Here is a 23082-nt window from a genome sequence, read left to right as displayed (position 1 = left end):
AATTCTATACCTTAATGTATGATATAAATAAGAAAACAATTAAAACACAAAGACAAGTTAACCAAATTTGAGTCAAATCACAACTGCTTCATTGATTTCACATTAATAAGATTTTATTTTTGTCACAAAAGTATCCTATTAGGCACAATTTACAGAAACACAGTTTTTCACCTATATTAAAAGTAGAATTACCTTGTATATTGGGAGAATTAAGTGTTTTTCACCTTCAATCTTAAAAATGAAATTTCTGCCAAGAAGGAGCAGCTAGGATTTTATGCTCAATGGATTCTACTCGGCTCTAGGTCCTATTTGAACGCTGCATTGTCCGTTTTGATGGTATATTTTTTCTATCCTTTAAATGGTTAAGGCAGGGTGTGTTAGCAGAGAAAATCGGGGAGTGATTCTGAAACAAGGATAATTACATCCGTATCAATTTCATGAAAGCTGGTGCCTTTTTTGAATAAAACAAATCTCATATCCTGTCGTAGAGACATACAACAAACCGAATATAAGGTCTAAAAATTTGATTCTGAAATTGAAAATCCTACTTTTCAAATCTCTACCCAAAGAAATCCAATTGAATTATAACGGGTTCAAAAAGACATCCCTGTAACACTCCAATATTTTAGCTGTAGACTGCTGTTTTGGAGGTCCTAAGGGCCATACATAATGGCGAAAAAGCTTCAAAAATTGAATTGATGAAAGAAGTGAACACTGTGGATATGCCTTTTTTTTAAACTGCAATATTTTAGTAATTCTTGTTTCAGAATAGTCCCCTGATACGCAAGCAGAAAACAAATATAAAATTTCCCACGTCTGCAAGCAGTTAAATTGGTAATTACACTATAACTTTGTGTTACTGTACGACAAATAACAAAGGGATTATAAAAGGTATTTCGAACTAAAGCTTTGAATAGAAGTTAAGGGAGGGAGGGTAATAAAATGACCTAAAACCATCAAGAAACTTGAATGAAAGAGCCTAAAACCATGTTAGGACCTATGTGAAGCTTCCCTAAATTAAAAAAACTCAATCGGTTCTTTCGTCAGCGAGGTCTCAATGGGCAAAAATCTTACTACTTTATCTTGAGGGAATAGCTTAAACCAGTCCTGCATAATAAGGGGGGGGGGCGTAATGACATTTATTCGTAATCCGTGAGCAAAATGGTCTTAAAATTTAGCTAGACCCTTCAAACTTAGTATATAAGCCTAGTCCTATAGGTATTACATCTAAATGGCAAAAAAATCCAAAATTTTTTATTTTAAGGTTAGGTTAGGTAAGAAAAACCCTGCGGAAATGGGGTTTTTAGGCTTTTTTTGGTCGATTTTGATGTGGAAACTTACCCTAAATTGTTTTTTTTTAGGGTTTTAACTTAAATACACTGTATCTATTCATATGGACATTATTTAAGATGATTCAGCAAGTCGGGGACCGACCCCAGGGGACTAGGTGGGTGGCCCGCAGGGGTTAGTGCCTTTTTCCCAATACATATGTTGTGATACATCTAATTATAGGTTTTTTAGGTCAAGGAACTCAAATTCAGAGCTAAAATAAGCATTAGACTAATCTGAAGCTAGCCCCAGCGGGCTAGGTTGGTGGCCCGCAGGGGTTAAGTTCATTTTTTCCAATATATATCTTGTTATATATCAAAATATAGGTTTTTTAGGTCAAGAAACTCAAATTCTGAGCAAAAATTAACATTAGACTAACCTGAAGCTAACCCCCCCGGGCTAGGTTGGTTTTCTGCAGGGCTTAAGAGCATTTACATAACCTAACATATAAACTTACTTATATTTTTACATGTTTTTTCTTGAATAAACTTTGTCTATTAATGAGGACTTTATTTAAGATAATCCAGCTAGTCGGGAACCGACCCCAGCAGGTTAGGTTGGTGGCCCGCAGGGGTTAAGTGCATTTTTCCCAATATATATGTTGTTATACATCTTATTATAAGTTTTTTTAGGTCAGTTAACTCAAATTTAGAGCTAGAATTAGCATAAGACTAATCTGAAGCTAGCCCCAGCGGGCTAGGTCGGTGGCCCGCAGGGGTTAAATGCATTATTTTCCAATATATATCTTGTTATATATCAAAATACAGGTTTTTAAGGTCAAGAAACTCAAATTCAGAGCTAAAATAAGCATAAGTGTTACCTGAAGCTAATCCCCGCGGGCTAGGTATATCTTCTGCAGGGCTTAAGTGCATTTTACCTAACCTAACCTTGAAACTTACTTATTTTTTTGGTTTTTTCCTTGAATGAACTGTGTCTATGAATGAGGAAATTTTTTTAGATGATCCAGCAAGTTGGGGACCTCCTTGGGTCAGCCTCCTGTATGAAGAATCTTTTAAATGATGGCTTTAGGACTGAACACTGTGTATCTAAGTAAAACCTAGCCCGCCTGGGTCAGTCCCCGACTTGCTAGATCATCTTAAATAATGTTCTCATGAACAGTTTATTCAATTAAAAAAACTTCAAAAAAGTAAGATTCTAGGTTAGGTTTGGTAAAATGCATTTAAGCCTTGCAGGCAACCCACCTAGCCCGCAGGGGCTAGCTTCAGATTAGTCTGATTCAATTATTAGCTCTCAATTTGAATTTCTGGACCTAAAAACCTATAATTTTATGTATGACAGCACATACTTTTTAAAAATGCACTGAACCCCTGCGGGCCACCCACCTAGCCTGCTGGGGTCGGTCCCCAACTTGCTTGATCATCTTAAATAATGTTCTCATAAATAGACACAGTTTATTCCAGAAAAAACCCTAAAAAAAAAAGTAAGGTTCCAGGTTAGGTTAGGTAAAATGCACTTAGGACTTGCAGGCAATCCACCTAGCCCGCTGGGGCTAGCTTCAGATTAGTCTGATCCTTTTATTAGCTGTAAATTTGAGTTTCTTGACCTAAAAAACCTATAATTTGATGTATGATAACACATACTTTTTCTAAAAAATGCATTTAACCCCTACGGGCCACCCACCTAGCCCGCTGGGGTCAGTCTTCGACTTGCTTGATCATCTGAAATAAAATCCACAATCCACATGAATGGACAGTTTATTTGAGAAACAAAACCTAAAAAAAATAATATTAAATGTAAGTTTTTAGGTTAGGTTAGGTAAAATGTACTTAAGCCCTGTTGGCAACCCACCTAGCCCGCTGGTGTTAGCTTCAGATTAGTCTAATGCTTATTTCAGCTCTGAATTTGAGTTCTTTGACCTAAAAAAAACCTATAATTGGTTGTATCTCAACATATATATTGGGAAAATGCACTTAACCCCTGCAGGCCACCCACCTAGCCTGCTGGGGTTAGCTTCAGATTATTCTAATGCTTATTTTAGCTCTGAATTTGAGTTCTTGACCTTAAAAACCTATATTTTGATATATCACAAGATGTATTTTGGAAAATAATGCACTTAACCCCTGCAGGCCACCGACCTAGCCCGCTGGGGCTAACTTCAGATTAGTCGGTCCTCGACTTGCTGGATCATTTTAAATAAAGTCTTCATTAATAGACACAGTTTATTCAAGAAAAAAAACTGTAAAAATATAAGTAAGTTTATAGGTTAGGTTAGGTAAATGCTCTTAAGCCCTGCAGAAAACCAACCTAGCCCGGGGGGGTTAGCTTCAGGTTAGTCTAAGGGTAATTTTCGCTCAGAATTTAAGTTTCTTGTCCTTAAAAAACCTATATTTTGATATATAACAAGATATATATTGGAAAAAATGAACTTAACCCCTGCGGGCCACCAACCTAGCCCTCTGGGGTCGGGTTCCCGACTTGCTGGATTATCTTAAATAAAGTCCTCATTAATAGACAAAGTTTATAAAAAAACATGTTAAAATATAAGTAAGTTTCTAGTTTAGGTTAGGTAAATGCTCTTAAGCCCTGCAGAAAACCAACCTAGCCCGGGGGGGTTAGCTTCAGGTTAGTCTAATGCTAATTTTCGCTTAGAATTTGAGTTTATTAACCTAAAAAACCTATATTTTGATATATAACATGATATATATTGGAAAAAATGCACTTAACCCCTGCGGGCCACCAACCTAGCCCGCTAAGGCTAGCTTCAGATTAGTCTAATGCTTATTTTAGCTCTAAATTTGAGTTCCTTGACCTAAAAAACCTATAATTAGATGTATCACAACATATGTATTGGGAACAAGGCACTTAACCCCTGCGGGCCACCCACCTAGCCCCCTGGGGTCGGTCCCCGACTTGCTGAATCATCTTAAATAAAGTCCATATGAATAGATACAGTGTATTTAAGTTAAAACCCTAAGAAAAAACAATTTAAGTTAAGTGTCCACATCAAAATAGACCAAAAAAAGCCTAAAAACCACATTTCCGCAGGGTTTTTCTTACCTAACCTAACCTTAAAATAAAAAATTTTGGATTTTTTGCCATTTAGATGTAATACCTATAGGACTAGGCTTATATACCAAGTTTGAAGGGTCTAGCTAAATTTTAAGACCATTTTGCTCACGGATTACGAATAAATGTCATTACGCCCCCCCCCCTTTTTATAAATTTTTCTTTACATATTCGTTCATTATATATTATAAAATTATTGAAATTGATTAATAGTTGAGAATAGAAAATGCAATTCAATTTGAACTCTAGGTAAAGCTTAACAGCTAATTTTTTACAAGCAATGGTTAGATTATGTTATCGTCAAAATCTTTAGTTGGACAAAAATGTACAAAACAGTAAATAGTAATTTTGACAATCCTGAAATAATAGCAGGGTGAAATTGATTTATTCTTCCTTTAATTTTCGTCTTTATGGTCACAAACACATAACTTTTTGAAAGGACATTCAAAAATGTGTACAAAATGTAAAAATGCCTATTAACATTAGCAATGTTTCAAATGTTTTCTTAAAAATTTACTTTTAACTAAGAATTTTCTATACAAGATTATTTAAATAGATTTTTACCAGAGATGGAAAAAAACCAGGTTTTTTTTTAAAAAGAACAAACCAGTTTGTTTATTTTGGTTTAAACCATTTTTTTTATAAAAACCAGGTTTTTTTGATTTTTTTAAAATAATATCTAAATTATAGGCCTTCCCCTCCCCCTTTTTCTCACCCCCGAAACGGGGGTGTGCCCAAATCCGCCCAAAAGGACCCGAAAAAGGGCAGCCCAAAACCGCCCGCCCGATTTGACAACCCTGACTGACAGTTACTTACTGTATTATTTACGTTATGAAAAGATATAACTGGAAAGATAGGCCTTTGTATAAATATTTAAAAAAAAACATTTAAACCATCCCACCTTGTTTTTTTGGTTTTTTAAAGCTTGTTTTTTTTTGGTTTAAACCACTTGATTTAAACCACGTGGTTTTTTCATGCCATATCTGATTTTTACCATCCTAAAGTATAAAGTTTTCAGCTAAATATCTCGGAAAGAGGAGAACGCCAAAAATTGAAAAAACGAGTGTACATTATCTACAATTCCAACACATTATATTTTTAACTCTTTAAATGCAATTAACACGATTTTTCTTATAGACCATTAAAAAGTCATTAAGAATGGTTAGGTTAATAGACATTAAATAATTACAATATATTAAATTGTATTTTCTCTTAAAGACTTTTTAAGTGGCCTATAATAAAAAGGTAAAATGACTGACTCTGTGCCTTAAGATCTCATAACCTTGTCCTTATTTTCTCCTTTATTTTATGTGATTTTAATCATTTAATGTTAGCATGAAACTCATAACTTTTACATGATTTTCTTTCCGTCTTTTTTTTTTTTTGCAAAAAATCAAATATTTCAAAAAAAATACTATTTGAATTACCTAGAAAAATAATTTAAGATTGTGTAGGTAAAACACAAAAAAATCTTTCAAAATTCAAAAGAAAATCTTGGAAAGAAAAACATTGATCCACGACAAATAATTTTCACTTTGCCTTGATCAAATTGAATAGAACGTTTCCATTCAAAACAGCTAAATTAGAAAATATAGATTGTTACATTGTATTTGCGTATAAATAACAGATTTTAAGCGATAAGAGTCATTAGTTGTTTGTGTGAAATAAATCGTGTTCTTGTATCTAAAAAAATTAATTTATAAGATAAAAAACATTCAGTAGGCTTTGACTCAAATACAAACAAACATAAGATGACTCAAAAAGCTTCTTTTAGGGGAGGGGATGTGGGGGGGGGGGGCAGAATGGGGATGGACTGTGATTTAGTTTTTGCACTTTAAACAAAGAAGAGAAAGCATACTTGAGCTTTAATCAATCCACAATACTTTCTTGTCCCCAATAACAATATGAAGCCGAAGGGTAGTATTATTAATGTATGAAATAAAAAGAAGAATGTATGAGCAATAAAAACAAACAATTTTTCATATTGGCTAAAATCATATCTGTGCTATTTTGAATGGACACATGTATGTAAGTCCCGGAAATTAAATTTGGTTGACGAAAGACGATACAATACAAATACAATTATCGTTCAAACCAACAAATATAAATATATTTAAACAGCTGTTAATCTTATAAATAAACTGCGTTTTGTATTTGTTATGCTACATTGCTTAAACATATATAACTCTTTTCTATAATTATAGGATTCTATAATCTATAAGCACAATAAAAATATTGTGCTTTTTATCAATACTTTAAATAAAGACCTTTTCAACTAAATATATTTACGCTTTTGTTATTCAACTTTTAAGAAAACTTAACAAAAAAATCTAATTTTCTATTTTTCATGTAGTATGTGTACTAAATTATGCTAATTCATGTGTCATATGTAGCAAAAATTTAGGGTTTTAATTTTTAAAAGCGAAGCTTTTCTATAATTAAGTTAATTCGGTCCGAACGTCAGTCCAAGACAGATAGCTTTTTTCGTTAATTTAGGCTTGCTAGAATTGTCCTATTGATTTCAAACTTTGCATGGTAATTCCTGTGTTAGTTAGGTACGATTTAGAAAGCATAGCAACTCCATAATCATTACCAGAATGTCCGTACGTCCATTTTAAACATGTTGATTTACTCACAATTTTGCTTTGACCCTTATTCATTTAGGTATATTCTGATTCTTCAGTTCTGACACTATGCAAGTGTTAATGTCCGTTTGTCCTACCGTTTCTGTGCTTCGCTTTTATGGATGTTGTCATCCTTGTTATAAAGCAGAGCTTGGAAGTCGCATTTAATCCACAAGTAAGTTTAAGTTACAACAAGAAGCCAATATGTTCAAATTTATATTGCGAAATCGCAGCAGCTAGAAACAGCTGAAAGCCGACAATTTAACCCATTAAGCCATAGGCGTCCAAGGGGGGGGGGGTAATGGGGCGATTACCCCCCCAAACGATTTTGGGGGTGCCTATGGCCCCCCCAACCATTTAGGAGGGGGTATTTACCCCCCTAAACAATTTTGGGGGGTAAATACCCACCCCAAAATAAAAAATCTCTAATAAAAAAAAATTTTTGCGCGCTTTGCGCGCATTTTTAATACTATATATTTAATAAAATTTAAATTACCCCCCCCCAAAAAAAATTTTACCCCGGGGGTAAATTTTGTGGGGGAGTAAACTAAATTTACCCCTGCCAACAGATTTCAGGGGGGGTAATTACCCCCGGGGTAAAAATTTTGGGGGGGGTAAAAAAAATTTGCGGCGCGCTTCGCGCGCAATTTTACCCCCCCCAAAATAAAAAGCTTGGACGCCCCTGCATTAAGCTATATTTATATGTCACGCAACCTGTGTTAATAACCAGCTGTAAACAACAACAGAATTAATTCGAGAAAATATTTGGTAATTTTAGCTAATTTTTTAGTGATGTTGGGTGGCAACGCTTTGTAGTATAGAAGTAATTTTTTAGATTTATTACGCTTGTTGGCAATACCTTATTCCTGATATATGATATGGATAAATGTAAAGGGACAAAACTTAACGCTTGGAAGAATAACAACAAATGCAGTTTTGCTTTTTATCTTTCTATCAATTTCACTTCTCTTCACCAAAAAAGTGCAGCTACTGTAAATTTAGTTTTGTCTGAAAAACATCTAATTGACAGTTTTAAAAAAAATTAAAACATAGATAACATTTAACAATGAAGGCATCGAGCGATTATTGCACACCGTATCATGGTGATATATTTGCAATCTGCCTAAATTAGCCAATACTACTAACGACTTTAAGTAATAAGTACCTATTGCTTAATTGATCATTAATATTGTTGGCTTTTTAAAGATATATTTGTCCTTGTTATTTTCTTTATTCTTATCTATATCAATTTTTATATCCTTTCTTTTCAATTTTCTTTTCTATATATCCCAACTATATAAATTTTATCTTATAATATTTTTATCTTTATTTCTATTCTTTTTGTATATTATATTTAATACGTAAACGTTATCCGTATATTAGTTCTAGAATTACATTTTATAATATGCAATGCAGTTCTCATAATGTTTCATATCCTATTTCACTTTCTACAATACACAAAATTAGTTGGATAAATGCATGTCTTTGTGTTCTATAAGATCTTGAAAAACCGATAATTATACAACTTCCAGGTTAGCTTTGTTTGGTTAATTGTATGGAGGGTATTTGAGAAAATGGACCTTATTTTTACAAAACAAAACCTGTCTTTGGTAGCCCTAAATTATTGGTTGAAAAGATTAGAACCAAATAATGAAAGTTCAATAAAAAAACCAATGTTTTTGAATCAACGAAAAGGACTAACCTGAATAAGACTGTCAATGGCAATGAGTGTGCCCGACCTGCCCACCCCTGCGGAACAGTGCACCAGGATGGGGCTGCTACCGCTCCACGCCTCGTTGATGCGCTTCACAAACCGCAGCATCGCGGGGGCGTGCTCGGGTGCGTTGAAGTCCTGAAAATAAAGACAAATTAAATAGGTATTAGGTAATGTTGAAAATCGGAAAGATTCCATATAAAATAAAAGTAGCAGGGTCTGTTTCTGTCTGTTCCGAAGGATTTCGAAAACTGCTGAACCGATATGGTTCTCCTTTAAAGAGTAGCTTCATAAACCGCAACATCGCGGGGGCGTGTTCAGGTGCGTTGAAGTCCTGAAAATAAATATCATGAAAGTGTTGAAATAAAATTGCAGAAAATAATTAAGAAAAAAATACAAATGAATATTGGAAATAATCTATATATAAAAGTAACAAGATCTGTTTCTGTCTGTCTCGAAGGATTTCGAAAACTGCTGTACCGCTATGGTACTCTTTTACAGTGTAGATTCTCATAGGTCCTGGGCAGATTAAAAATATTTTTTTGGGAGGGTACCAACCCTTTAAGAGAAATTGCTCCTATAATTTTTTTAAAATTTTCCTTATAAAAACTAAATTGAAAGGCAGTGGGGAAAGAATTCACCCTTCCCTTAACTGCGCCTTAAGATGCCTCTAGGGTCGTAGCCGTTAGTAAAATATATAAATCCAAATCTAATACTCATTCCCACCTTCCACTGTAGATAATGATAATGCATAATATTTCTGGTTCTGGTTCCATCCACCACAAGTTTGAGCTCTCTCACTATGTAGTCAGAATAACGTTTATCCTCAACAAATGATATGTTCGATGCACCGTAGGTCAGAGATCCTAAATACAAAGAGAAAATCAAATTGGTTTAATGGAGTAGTTAAGAATTTCTCGTATTTAATTCAACCGGTGCAGGATTGGAACCGGTTCTCATCAATACGAAAAATTATGTCTAGCATCGTATTATATCCAGTTTTCTACGAATATAAAAATGTACAATCATAAGATTAAAACCAGTTTTTTAGCCCGTGCCTTCGGCATCTCGGGGCTAAAAAAAATCTTATAATTGCAACATTTTAAATCCGCGGAAAGCTGTTTATAATACGATGCGAGAAATAACTATTATCTGTAGCTTACGATGTCAATAAATACTGAACAGGTAGAGTTCTCTATTTTAGGGAAGATTCACAAAGATTCTAGTACCTATTGTTTTAAGATATTTTATTTTAAGATTAAAATCTTATCATGATTTTAGGCTGTTTAATGCCAATTCTTCCCCTTCGAATACGGAGTCCCTATATGTTAGAGCGGCAGTCACTAGTACTATATAAACGTATATATTAAACTTTATAAAAATAAAAGGAAAATCCTATTGAATTACAAAAAAGAAGGGGTAAGAAAAGAAAAGGGGGATATAATGAATTAGAATCAAAGAGAAACAGATGAGATAATGGCAAAAGAAAAAGATCAAATGAAAGAATTAAAATAAGGAAGAGAAAGAAAAGTCTTCTTTAAAAGATTCTTAATTTTTTTAGATAACCATTCAAAATACTAATCTGGTTTTTTTTCACTCAAACATGAAATAAATCTGACCTGAGTCAGGCCAGTATTGAGCACACTTGATCCTATTATACTCCTCCAGGTTGGTCAACATGATCACTATCTCCACCCCCTGCTCATGGATCATCCTCCAAAAGTGTTCCACAGTCGACATCAGAGGTCCTTGGGTGCAGATCCACTTTTTGCGCTCCTTGTAGCCAACAACAAAGTTGGCGTTGATATAGTCAGCGCCCTCAACCGCCGGCGGCAGGCAGGCACCTGCAGGATTTTCAGAACCACTGCTGTCATCCTGGACGATAAGTTTAACACGGGTTTGGTCATAGCATTTAATGTCGGGATATCTGTTCTTGGATTTATTACAGGGAAGGTCACAGGCTAGTGTTGTACGGTCGTTGTAACTTTCGGGCAGGGACTCAAACTCGCTCTGAAAGCCGTAGTCACTGTCCTTATGCCGTTCCAGGTAGGCAGCCACTAAACCGGATTTATCAATCGGCGGAATGTCCGGGCTTGAGAAATTCTCTTGGGTCAACAGAAATTGGGAATGTCTGACGCCCCGCAGGGTTGAGCATAGATGGCGGAAGGTGTTCTTTAGGTCCATTTCAACGCCCTGCTGATTAGCTACCTGCTTAGAATAACGCCTCAGTACATAAAGCACAATTAGAAGTATAACTGCAACCAGAACTAATCCTGCCAGGACTCCAAGCACAGAAACTAGCACAGTATTCACCTCTATCCGTTCAGACATTTGTCCAGGTTTCCTGGAGACCATGTAGGGTGATCGTCCGATGCCTCCCTCTTCTACTACAACCTCAACAAAAGCAGTGTAGTTAGCAGTAGGATCTAGAAAGCCATCCTCAATGGTGCTTTGAGTTTCAGGGCTTGTGTAACGTTTGATAATTTCACGGCCTTGAGGGTGGCATTCTGGACATGCGCCGAGGCCTAGCGCGGCTGTATTTTTGCCGTCGCCCAGGTAAACATCACGTCCCATATAGATGGATGATATAACTTCAGCGATATAGGCACCAGAGCCGTCTTCTGAATGAACATTTGCATAGGTAGTTAGCTTAATACCTCCAGCATCTATGGGAAGACTTTCTATAGATTCTCCTGATTTTAACTTAATCATTATGACTCTTAGGCAGCATATACCGCCGTTTCGACCCGATATTTTGGGAATGGGCAGACGGAACATTGGTTTTTCTTCGCGCTCTTCGGCAATCCAGTTGAATTTAGCTAGTTCAGGTTCTAGTGGTGGGCGTGGTGGCATGGTACACGCGTCTGAACTCCACCCCCCGCATTCTTTACTGCCTGTTACAGCACAAACTCGGACCGAATAGTTTGTGTTTGCATCCAGAAAGTCGAAACGGGTCATTTTAACGGTTGAATTATCCGGGCTATCCTCAGTTTTTTGTTGCGGCGATGTTGTAATAACGGTAGTTTTACCGTTTTCATCCTTAAACTTGGCCCGTCCGTTCAGGTCAATGTTGTAAAATTCAATGATTCCGTTTTTGCGTTTCGGCGGCTGCCAACGCACATCAACCCAATTCATGCCAGATATGTTATCTGACCGGCAGCTGACGTGCACATTTTCAGGCGGCCCGGCCTTGCCGTCGTACGTTGTGGCGGCCAATTCTTCGCTGGACGGCGCACATTCCATGCTGTATTCATTACAAGCGGCCACAGAAAAATAATAGGTAGAGGCAGAATCCAGGTTGCTCCACAGCTGGAGGGGAAAGTTTTGTGTATGGATTATTTCTGATAAAAGTTCACCATGCCGTTTGGTAGCCTTGTAGAAATGAATATAATCTTTCATCTTCTCGGGGGGCTCATTCCAACCAATTGAGACACTATTCTTAGTAATGCCTTTGATGGCGATTTCAGGCTTGAAAATAGGATCAAAATCAAGGGTGCGAACCGGTTCATCAATGACAAAAAATTGTCCCGTGCCCTCGTCATTGCTGGCGGCCATTTTGATTAGGTAGTTTTTATCAGCTGTTAGGTTGGCCATCAGGAAGCTGGTGCTTTCTGGTTTGATTTCTGACACTTGGTGGTATTCCCACGCGTTCTCTCCCTCCTCGCGATAGTGCAGGAAATATTCCTGAAAATAAAATTGAATTTTGAAATACATTTTTAAATTGTAATAATGATTATTTTCAGTGTTTTGATGACACTACCTGCCTAACAAATAAAATCTTTAGGTATTAGGTATAAGTCACAAAATGTTTTAAAATTGTGAAACGTAAATAGACTCGAATTTTCTTTGTTCTTACAGTATACCTAATACGTCCTTGTTAAATTGTTTTTGCTGTGCTGCTTATTATTGTTGACTTATTTGAGATTTTATATGATTCTATCCCCAAAAAAATAGACAAATTTTATACAAGTTGTATATCATAATGATAATTATGTAAGAAATCTAATTTTATTACTACAGATAGGTATCTAGGCTTAATTAAATATATGTGTATAAGAAAGGTATTTATTAATACATGCCTATGTAATTAAATAAAACAAAAACAATAGGTACTTTAATTCAATAAAAGTACCCAAAAATTTAAGTTCAATGAACTCTCCCTTTCTTGGTAACGTACAAGGCAAAGAAATGGAATTCATTTTTATTCAACCACACTTAAAAAGAAAACCTAGAGGCTTGAGGCGTAGTCACTAGGTTGTATTAAAAAGGATTTATGACAGTGAGTTATTGGACATAGGGCTGTTTATTACAATAATCCCCAAAGCTGTATAATAAAGTTTTCTTATTTGTTCAACAACATTGAAGACTTAGAATTTTGATTAGTGGGTCGATTAAGTTGAGTGCCCAAACGTTTCAACCACTAATTTTAACCTAAAGAAGGTGTAATTTTGTGTATCACCATTGGGGAAGTACATCAATTTATAGGCCATTGTCTTATCAATTTAAATCCCTGAAGACATATTAACTTACATTAATAGGTTGATTCCAGCTATTGACCGACCAGGTGATGAACAGCTTGGTCGAGCTGACCGGCACTATCTTGTCAATTTTGATCTCTGGAACGTCATACACAAGTCCGATGGCGAAGGCGGTGTCAGAGTTGTGAGCGTTCACGCCGTAACAAATGTATGTTCCGTTGTCCTCGTGGGCCAGGTTGATAACCTGAACATAATAAGTTTGAAAACGATTGGTCAATTTTAACATGCTTAAGCCAACATTAAGAGCTATAGATAAAGTCTTGTATAATATTCTTTAACTTGCAAACAAATACGTTTTTAAAATTCCTTTCTTTGTATCACTAGGCGTTCGGGACGAAAAAAAATATTATTAATGCAAAATTTTTCATTTTTGTATCCGCGGACAACAGTCAAATATTATTATTGTGCTTTTGCTGGTTCTATAAAATTGTTGTAATGGTCATCAACAAAAGAAATATAATATTTGTTAGGAACTGCTAAGTAGTTTAGATCAGAGGAAAGAAAAATACATATTCAATCATTGTCAATACCCATAAACCATCCTATATTGGCCTTTATGAAAAGACAATAATCATTCAAAAATATTCTTTCTTTTCATTAAAAACAAGGATGACAACATCCATAAAAGCGAACACTGAAACGGTACGACAAACGGACATGAACACTTATATAGTGTCAGAACTGAATAATCAGAATATAAAGTATAAGAATCGAAGCAAAATTGTAAGTAAATTTGTTGAAAAACTGCTTTATACAGGATAATGTTTATGGACATACTTACATATTTAGGACTTTATTAGAGTTGCTTCGCTTATAACATTATACTTTGTTGTCCCAGGAATCAGTATACCAAAAAATCAGATCAATCAGATAATTAGATCACATAAAAATTTGTTGTTAAAAAGTAAAATGTTTAAAATGAGCGTACGGAAATTTTGGTAATGATTATAGAGTTGCTACGCTTTCTAAATTGTACCTAACTACTACAGGGATCACCATACAAAATTTGAAGTCTACAGGACAATTCTAACATGCCTAAATTAACGAAAAAAGCTATCCGTTACGGACGGATGTACGGATGGACTGACCCTAATTATAGAAAAGCACACGACCAAAGACAATGTCTTATAAATACCTTAAGCAAAGAGGTGACGGTTCGATTCCCGGAATGGTCTTCGGTGATTTCATACTTGAGCTGGTTCGTCCGCACGGGGTTACCCTAAAAAATATAAGAAATTAGTAAATCGTCGAATTTCTGTCTGTTTTTAAGATCTCGTAAACGACTGTACCAATTGATGCACAAGTTTCAGAAAGGCTTAGTATTCGTCCTTAAAGCGTGTATCCAGTCCCAAAAAAAAGGGGGGGGGGGTTAATGCATCCATCTCGTAATCAATGTATAATTGGCCCTTAGAATTCGAATTTTGATCTGAAATTTTGCATGAGTAATCCTTGGTAGGTCTGTTTTCCCTAATTCGAACAAAAGGTTGAAAAAAAAACGGCTAACGGCTCAGCCGTTTAGCCGTTTTTTGGCTAATTTTAGGGCAAATCTGTCATAAATTACGTAGGAATGAACTTTTTAAACATATTTTTGCTTTAAATCACGTGAAATGATACAAAAAGACATTTTTAGATTTCTAGTACCAGCAACTACCGGCTAGAACCGTTTAAAAACGTTCTGGAGCGAAAAAGAGTAGGTATGATGTGTAGATAGGTTTCGTAGTGAATTTCCCTTGAAAATAGCCCAAAAATTGCTAAACGGCTGAGCCGCCAGCCGTTAGCCGCTACTTTTTTAACTTTTCGTCGGATTTAGGGCAAATACCAAGGATTACTCATGCAAAATTTTAGATCAAAATTCGAATTCTAAGTGCCATTTATACATTGATTACGAGATGGTTGCATTAACCCCCCCCCCCCCCCCTTATATTATCCTTTTAAAAAGAAAAGATAAAAGGAAAGGGGAAAAAAAGATACCCCCACTCCAATCTAGAGACAAAGCCCCTTAAGGCTAGGGGCAAAGCCCCTAGTTTTACTCTACCTGGAAAATCCATGAAATATTAGGAGCTGGATACCCCTGGAAACTGCAGGACAACTCCATGCTTGTGTTCACGCTTCCGGAGCCGCTTTGAGCATCTAAAATAAAAGAATGGTTAATAAATTCCACGTGTTAGGTACTTTTTGAAGATAAACAAAAAACAATATTTATGAAAATCTATGCATCTAGTATCAACAGCATATGACATTTATTTGATATTTTTATAGAATTAATTTAGCCAACATGGAAATAATTGAGCCAGTACAAAGTTAGAACAATTTGCAATATCCCGAAATAAAGCAACTGCTACCCCCCCCCCCCCCACAATCTTAGTTAACAACTTCTTTATGTGTTAGGTTATTTTAGGAGTGCCTTGCTTTGCAGGGAATACCTAGATACCAAGTAGATACGTAATTTTTTTCAAAATTGGTGGAAATCATGGGCGAGGGTAGGTGTTTTATGGTCCACTATGCTGTTTGAGGAATATTAACAAACAAGTTTTAATGGTTTTACAATCTTCAAAGTTGAGAATTAGGTCAAAACACAAATTATCAGAAACCCTGATAAGGAATAGTTCCATGAAAGGGTTTAGAACCAAAACTAAGTAAACAAATATTTTTTTATACCTATGCATTATGAAGATATTTGAAAGTTGCATTTTAAACATTCAACATCAAGTAGATACTCTAGTTTTTAATCCTATTATTTCATTAGGGAACAGTTAAAAACATAAAGATTTTCTTTAAATCTTATCTTTAAACCCAAGAATAAATGAAACAAACCATTTGATTACAAAACCTTGTCTTGAAAGTCCTAGAATATGTGAATGGAAATGATTTAACAAGTTTATTTACAACTTTAAACGTGTTTTGGTTTTGCCCAAGATTCGAACCCAAAACAGTCTGTCGATCTGTTATAGTTTTAGTTTTAAATGCGGTAAATTAATCAAGGCATTTACAATCCCTGTACCCCTGCATCTAATCTGTGGTGTATGTGTGTTTGTGTGTGTGTATGTACGTGTGTGTGTGTATGTGTGTGAGTGTGTGTGTGCAGTGTTGTGTAGATTAGCTTTATGCATTTTAACAATTTCTAAATGATTAAATATTCACAGAAGGGAAAGTGATTATTTTACAAAACAATGCATCAATAATGTTTCAAATCATTTTTAATTTTTTTCTTTCAAAAACTTGTTATATCAATTTGTTTTAATGTAACCCGAAATATTATAATAGGAAATGTCATTGCTCAATAAAAGGTGCAAAGCAAAGTTAGGACTTACGGGGGTAAATAATTGTATGGTAGGAAGATCACCTTACATTTTTCACAAAAAAATATGTTTTTTTTTCTTTTTCCATAAGCTTTATTGCTGTCAATGGACTTTTGGCACTAAAATTCAGGGTCGGGATATAGAGATAGGTAAACTTAGTATAAATAAGGGGGGGGGGGGAGTTCTGAAACTTTTGCGTAAACAGTGATTATAGGCTTTATCTTTGGACTGAGAGGATAGGTTATTAGGGATAAAATCATTCTTATATGATGAATTTCCCCCACATTTAAGATTTTTTTAATAGGCCTCCAGGTTCCAGATATTTTGTCTCATAAGCTGACATCTAAATCTTTAAAAAAAAATTTTTTTTCATTTTTACCTGTAGAGAGACCACCTGGAGGCCTGGAGCTCCGGAACCTGGAGGCCTATCCAAAAAATCTTAATTCTGGGGGAAATTCATCATATAAGAATGATTTTATCCCTAATAACCTATCCTCTCAGTCCAAAGATAAAGCCTATAATCACTGTTTACGCAAGTGTCAGAACTCCCCCCCCCCTTATCCTTCCATTCGATCAACTCAACCTAATTTAAGATACATAAACAGAATATTTAGTTTAGATTTTTAGACAAAGATTTTTTTCTTCTGTTGTCCTATTTATGTTCTCCTGCAACATATTAGTGAAATTATAGAATACACACAGGAAATCTAAATTAAGTTGATTAAGTAACTAATACAATCAGAGTATTTTCAGCATATACAAGCTCTTAATTGTACATTTGTTGTTGTTGGAAAAATTAGCAAATAAACGACGGATCATGGAAAGAAAACGAAGTTGCGGGTTTCGTCGTATTCACAGTAGCTATTGATGTTAAGTTATTTAGGTTAAGTAAAAAATGTTATTGATGGTCGCGCAGGGTTAGGAAATTGGCCCCGCAGGGGCTGGAAATAGGAGAAAACCTACTGCGGCGAAAATACGACGAAATCCGGAACCATTGATTGGTTGGTTTAAAATTTTTCAAGAACGATTTTAATCTACAGAAGGGAAATTTGTTTAAAATCAATGGAGATGTACATTAATTCCAAAGTCCAATGTAGCTTCCTTTGAGATCCCAGATGATAGCAATACTTATTTATGATTTTAAGACTTACTTAAAAGCTTTACTACTTACTCTAAAAGTGACTAGATTATCAGTGTACTAGCGGCTACGCATCTAGGGGCACTTGCTGAGAGAGTCGAATTTAAAAATTAAATTTCCTAATTTAGATTTTAAAAGAAATTTTTTTTCGGGGGGTGGTGCCCCCCTCTCATTTTTTTATTTTAGTTAAAAAATTCAAAAAGTTGTTTTTTTTTTTGGGGGGGGGGGATTTTTCATTTCTTTGGGGGGTTGGGGGGTGTCCCAAGAAAATAGTTTTAAACCTTCCCGGGACCTATGAGAAACTACCCTGTTAAGGAGAACCCGATCGGTTCAGCGGTTAGCGAGATCCTTCGGTACAAACATACAAACACACAAACATCCTGTTACTTTATTATAAGGATATGGATTTTTACCTGAGTTTTTAGGTTTAGAATGAACCACAAGCTGAGCCACGTCTCCCTCGATGAGTCCATTCTCCCTCTCCGACGCCTTGCACTGGTAGACCCCGGAGTCCTGCCAGTCAATGTTCTCCACAGACAGACTGCTGGACACGGACCCTTCGCTGCTCTTTGACACCTGAATGATAACATCATCTATAATACAAAGTAGCTTGATGTCTGTCCGTTTAAAGCTTAAGATCTCGGTAACCAATGAACCGATCGGATTCTACTCTTCAGGGAATATACCTACTAGTCCTGTGGTGGTTTTAGGCTATTTTCTTGTGGGGTGGGACACCCCCAACCCCCAAAAAACAAAAAAATCCCTCCCATTTTTTTTTAAGAAGAGATTTCCTTGGTCCTTTTTTTTACGAATTTCACATTAACTTTTTTATCATCTCTTGGGGCAACGCCCCTAGAGGCTAGGGGCGAAGCCGCTAGTAATATATCAAGTAATAAGGTTGTTTTAGTCTGTAGCTTAAGATTTCGAAAACTTCTGAACCGATTGACGTCTTTCTAAGTTAGGAATCTTTATATAGGTCCTGGGATGGTTTTGAGCTATTCTAATTTTATATTAATAACCTTTCTTAAAGCTTTCAATACAGAGGATCTTATATGTTAGGGGGGCAACCGCTAGTTTATTTCAATGTATCTAAACATATCTAAAATTGTTAATATTTTCTCAGCAACCATAAGATACCTAGGTATATAATATATTATTTAAATGGTGTTTTTCATCCATAAAATATTTTTTTTGTATTTGAAGGATTAATAATACAATTTTTATGGCCCTCTTATTTTAACTGGTAAATAAGCTTGGGGCAAATCAACCTTTCTTTAAATAAAAGAGTAATGACCTGTTCATCTCAATAACTTTTCATTTTCTCAAACTTTTTAAGTTTTCAATTTTTTATGCTTGGGAAAACTTTAATCCAATTTACTTTATTTTCCCATGTTGAATATTTGTGCCAGGGATGGAGGGAACATTGTGAATTTTTTTTCATCCTTTTATATCTAGGCTTATAGGATACCAAATTCACCACAATAATAAAATGGAAGTTTGATTTATGTTTCATTGTTCTGTTCCTGTAGGTATGAAACTCAAATTTTAATTCTATTATTGCAAACTTATTTTCAATACGCTTCTCTTTCTTTAATAACGAAAGCGAAAAATCATTTATGGAATTGAAAAAGCCAGAATTTTTCTTGGGATAGAAAACAGCGTTGTGATGCCGGAGCCGGAACCATGGAGCCGCCATATTTTTTTGGAACTGGAGCTGGAGACGTAATTATCGTTAAAAAATGGCTCCGGCTCCGGGTTAGCTAAAAACAGAGATTTTCATTAATTCTTTTAATTTGGTTACTCTGTTGTGTCGTGTGCAAACGCCCCTTTTAAGTTTTCAAGTCCATTTTTATCAAAAATTGAACTTTAAAAACCTTAAAAAGTCAAAAATATGTTGAGTTTTGTTATTTTTCATCAATAGAAAATCTTCAAAGCAGCTAATTTCATACACTAGCTTTGCATTGATTAAAGATATTGACTATTTTCTAATTTTTACTGAATGATTGAAAATCCGCCCGTCTAATGGTAAAGAAAATGCATTAATTTTATGGTTACTAACTAGAGTTTTATCATAGATATACAGGGGCAAAGATACATTAATTAAACTAGGACAATTTTGTTGGCATATAGGTATAAAAAAAGTTAGAAATCCATTATAGAGTTAAGATATGGCAAGCCTTTAAAATTTAACATATGCAGTAAATGTTATGCTTAAACTACAATAATTCAAGTAAATGAAAAGCAAGAATCTCGGCTGAAAGTGTATGCGATAATATGCCATTTAAACCTAATTGCATGAATAATAATATACTGCTTAGAAGTTGTATTTTAAAAGTCTTTTAACAATAAACGGACAGTTGAATAGTATTTATTTAGGAAGATTATTTTTCGGTTAGTTTAATTTTTCCTATATTCCTGGGAGTATCGTGACGGAAAAAGAATGGCTTGTGCATTAATAAACAAGAACAATGTCATCCATTAAAAAATGGTTGGCAATCCGTCCAATTTTTGGACCGGATTCGGATTATTACAAAAATCCGCCAAAAAAACGGATTAATCCGTGGATTCCGGATTCTTATTTTTTGACGGATTCCGGATTCTAGCAATATTTTAATAGGCCTTTAAAAAAAAAAATGGGGATTAAATTTTACCGGGTACTGGGAAGAATCTAACGCTGCGGTTTTTTTCTTCATATTTTCACAGTAGCCTTTCTCCTATTTCTAGACCCTACAGCAGCCATTATCTAACTCTTACTCAACCTAATCTAAGCAAGAAAGAAAAGCTACTGTGAAATATTCGGACCAAAAAAACTCCATACGCCAATTCTAGCCTAAAATTTAAGAATCCAAATCCGCTATTAAAATATCGGATTGATTTAAGCTTTATAATAATATCTGCAGTTAAACAATATGATTGTCTGTTAGACCTTAATAACAATTGTAACAAAATAAAAAGAAGAGGTAAATTTTATATATGCTTCGCTGCAAAAAAAAAAGTTGGCAAAAACAAGGACAGTATTTTGATAATTTGCAGTTTTTAATATGTTGAACAAAAAGGGGGATACTTCCGTGTCTTTTCTCTCTCTCCCTCTCACTTGATAATTTTTATTTCCTCCATTTTTCAGTAAATAAGATACTCTATAACTCACAAAGTTCGAAATAATGATATTCAAGTTAATTGACTGCACTATATGAGATAGTTTTTATAAGAGATTTATTTCTCTCAAAATTAAGCAGCCATTTTATAATATGATTTGTCCGTTTGTCATTTTTTTTTGTCAGTTAAAAGTCACTTGATGGTAGAATTTTTTGACAAAATAATAAATATATGAGACTGATAATTATACCCCCCCATATACGCAAACTAATATAAAGAAGCCAATACTGTACTATAATAGTTATTTCTCGCATCGTATTATAAACAGCTTTCCGCGGATATAGATATACAATTTTAATATTAAAACCAGTTTTTTTTATCCCCAAGATGCCGAAGGCACGGGCTAAAAAACTGGCTTTAATCTTATAATTGTACATTTCTATATTCGTAGAAAACTGGATATAATACGAAGCTAGACATAGTTTTTTCGTATGGATGAGAACCGGTTATTATCCACCGGATTCGAATGAATACGAGAAAACCCTCATAATAGCTACACAAGATAGAATAGAATGATAGGAAATAAAACTAACCGGAATAAAGTATTTAACTACCATGGAAAATATATTATAACTATCCTTAACCAAATAATATAATTTCATTGTTAGATAGAGCCAATTACAAAGACGTCCAAGCCTGTTTAGTGGCACCCAAAAAAATTTTCTTGTTGCCTGTAACACCACAAACATGGGGGCAAAACTATAAAGGGGGAGAGAAGGGGGGATGGGGTAAAATATAATCTATTTGAAATTTGTTTACCCCCTTGGACGTTCCAGGATTGATGGGTAGTTCTTAGTTGTTTATAAAGATGGAAACCAACCTGTATAAGATATTTATCCTCGGTAGTAGAGATATTATTTCCATCCTTGACCCACCAAATTTTAACTTCAGTGACGTCAGCTACGGAATCTACTCCACAATTAAACTCAACTGATTCCCCAAGTAAAACCTAAAACATTAAATAGTTGGTAAAATTCATGTTTCTTTACATACAAAAAACAGAAAATTATTTGAACATGTAAAATTACAAATGATTTTTCTGATTTATAAAAGTAATTTTACAGATTTAAGCAAAATAGCCAATGAAATGTACCATACCCATTAAAAATTAAAAAACATCTATCCCAAAGTTTAGGTAAGAAATTGTTTCAATCAGCTTCCCATTTGGTCAAATTATTAGGAATATAGAAGTGTAACAACAAAAAGTATTTAAGATCATAGGTACCTAACAAATATTACTCTATTTAGGAGAAAAAATAATAAGCAAAAAAGGTAATTTTTTTACACAAAAGAGTCTTCTATATTTCAACAACAAAATTAAGAGCTGTAAGTTTAGGGTTGGCGTCCAATTTTTGGGCCTGATTCGGATTCTTACAAAAATTCGCCCCCCCCCCCAAAAAAAAAAAAAGTTGATTAATCCGTGGATTTCCATGCTGATTGTGGATTCTAGCAATTTTTTAACCTTTACTTGACTTTTGGTTTTTGTCTGACACATTTTAAATATTTTTTTAAGTGCTACAAATGTCATAATAATTAACAATATGAATTCGCAATTTTATTGCGGATTGCGAATTCGGATTCTGAGTCCAAAAATTGGGAGGATTGCGGATTCGGATTGCCAACCCTAGACTAAATATATATATACCTGTTTTAGAATATCAGGTCCAGATTGAAGTCGAGCCGCATCTCTTCTCACTCTATGGTTCTCAGTAAGGTCTAAAAATATGATAAAATAGAAATTTTTAAAAATAAGAAAAGCAATGATGACTGTATGAAGGTAATTGTGTTTATATTTTGTAAACGGCTGGACTGGATCAAGAAAGGGATAAGCAGTGGGGTGCGACACACACGGGAAAAAAATAACCTTCCTAAACTTAATCTTTTTTTACTCTTGGCTCAACAAAAAGTTGATACCTAGCAAATAATGAAAATGGTATGTTTTGGGCAAACATGATTTCCAAATCTTTTTGTTTTTTACAACATGGAATTAGGAAGGCTACAAAAAGAAAATTTATCAGTTCTTAAGCCGCAGAAATGGAAGTAAGTTAACTTAAAAAGCAAAATACTTCATTTCATTCACCCAATTAGGGAATTAATTTCTTGTTTTTTTTCTTTTGACTTTTTGATTTATCATATAAATCCATCTACTAAAGTGTAAGAGACTGAACGTTCCAAAATCTCCAGGAAAGTCCATTGATCTAATGAAGATTATAGCCTATTTTGGAGGAAATACGACCCTTAATAATATGGCCAAGAA

The 23082-nt window shown here is 34.7% G+C and overlaps 1 protein-coding gene across 1 annotated transcript in view; it reads right to left on the bottom strand.

The window, feature by feature from the left end:
• Positions 1–23082, bottom strand: part of LOC145313092 (tyrosine-protein phosphatase 69D-like) — a 58524-nt gene that overhangs the window by 34641 nt on the left and 801 nt on the right. Inside the window, exons 2-10 of the mRNA XM_080152359.1 lie at positions 22471–22541; positions 21646–21774; positions 18083–18245; positions 15268–15362; positions 14368–14451; positions 13225–13416; positions 10314–12378; positions 9421–9560; positions 8683–8832 (exon numbers count right to left, since the gene is read on the bottom strand). Of these exons, the coding sequence (XP_080008485.1) occupies positions 8683–8832; positions 9421–9560; positions 10314–12378; positions 13225–13416; positions 14368–14451; positions 15268–15362; positions 18083–18245; positions 21646–21774; positions 22471–22541 (3089 nt within the window). The remainder of the gene's footprint in view (positions 1–8682; positions 8833–9420; positions 9561–10313; positions 12379–13224; positions 13417–14367; positions 14452–15267; positions 15363–18082; positions 18246–21645; positions 21775–22470; positions 22542–23082) is intronic.

Source organism: Acartia tonsa, chromosome 3 (assembly GCF_053477335.1).
Source record: "Acartia tonsa isolate MP-2025a chromosome 3, ASM5347733v1, whole genome shotgun sequence".
NCBI classification, from domain to species: domain Eukaryota; kingdom Metazoa; phylum Arthropoda; class Copepoda; order Calanoida; family Acartiidae; genus Acartia; species Acartia tonsa.
This window is presented reverse-complemented; position numbering and strand designations above follow the sequence as displayed.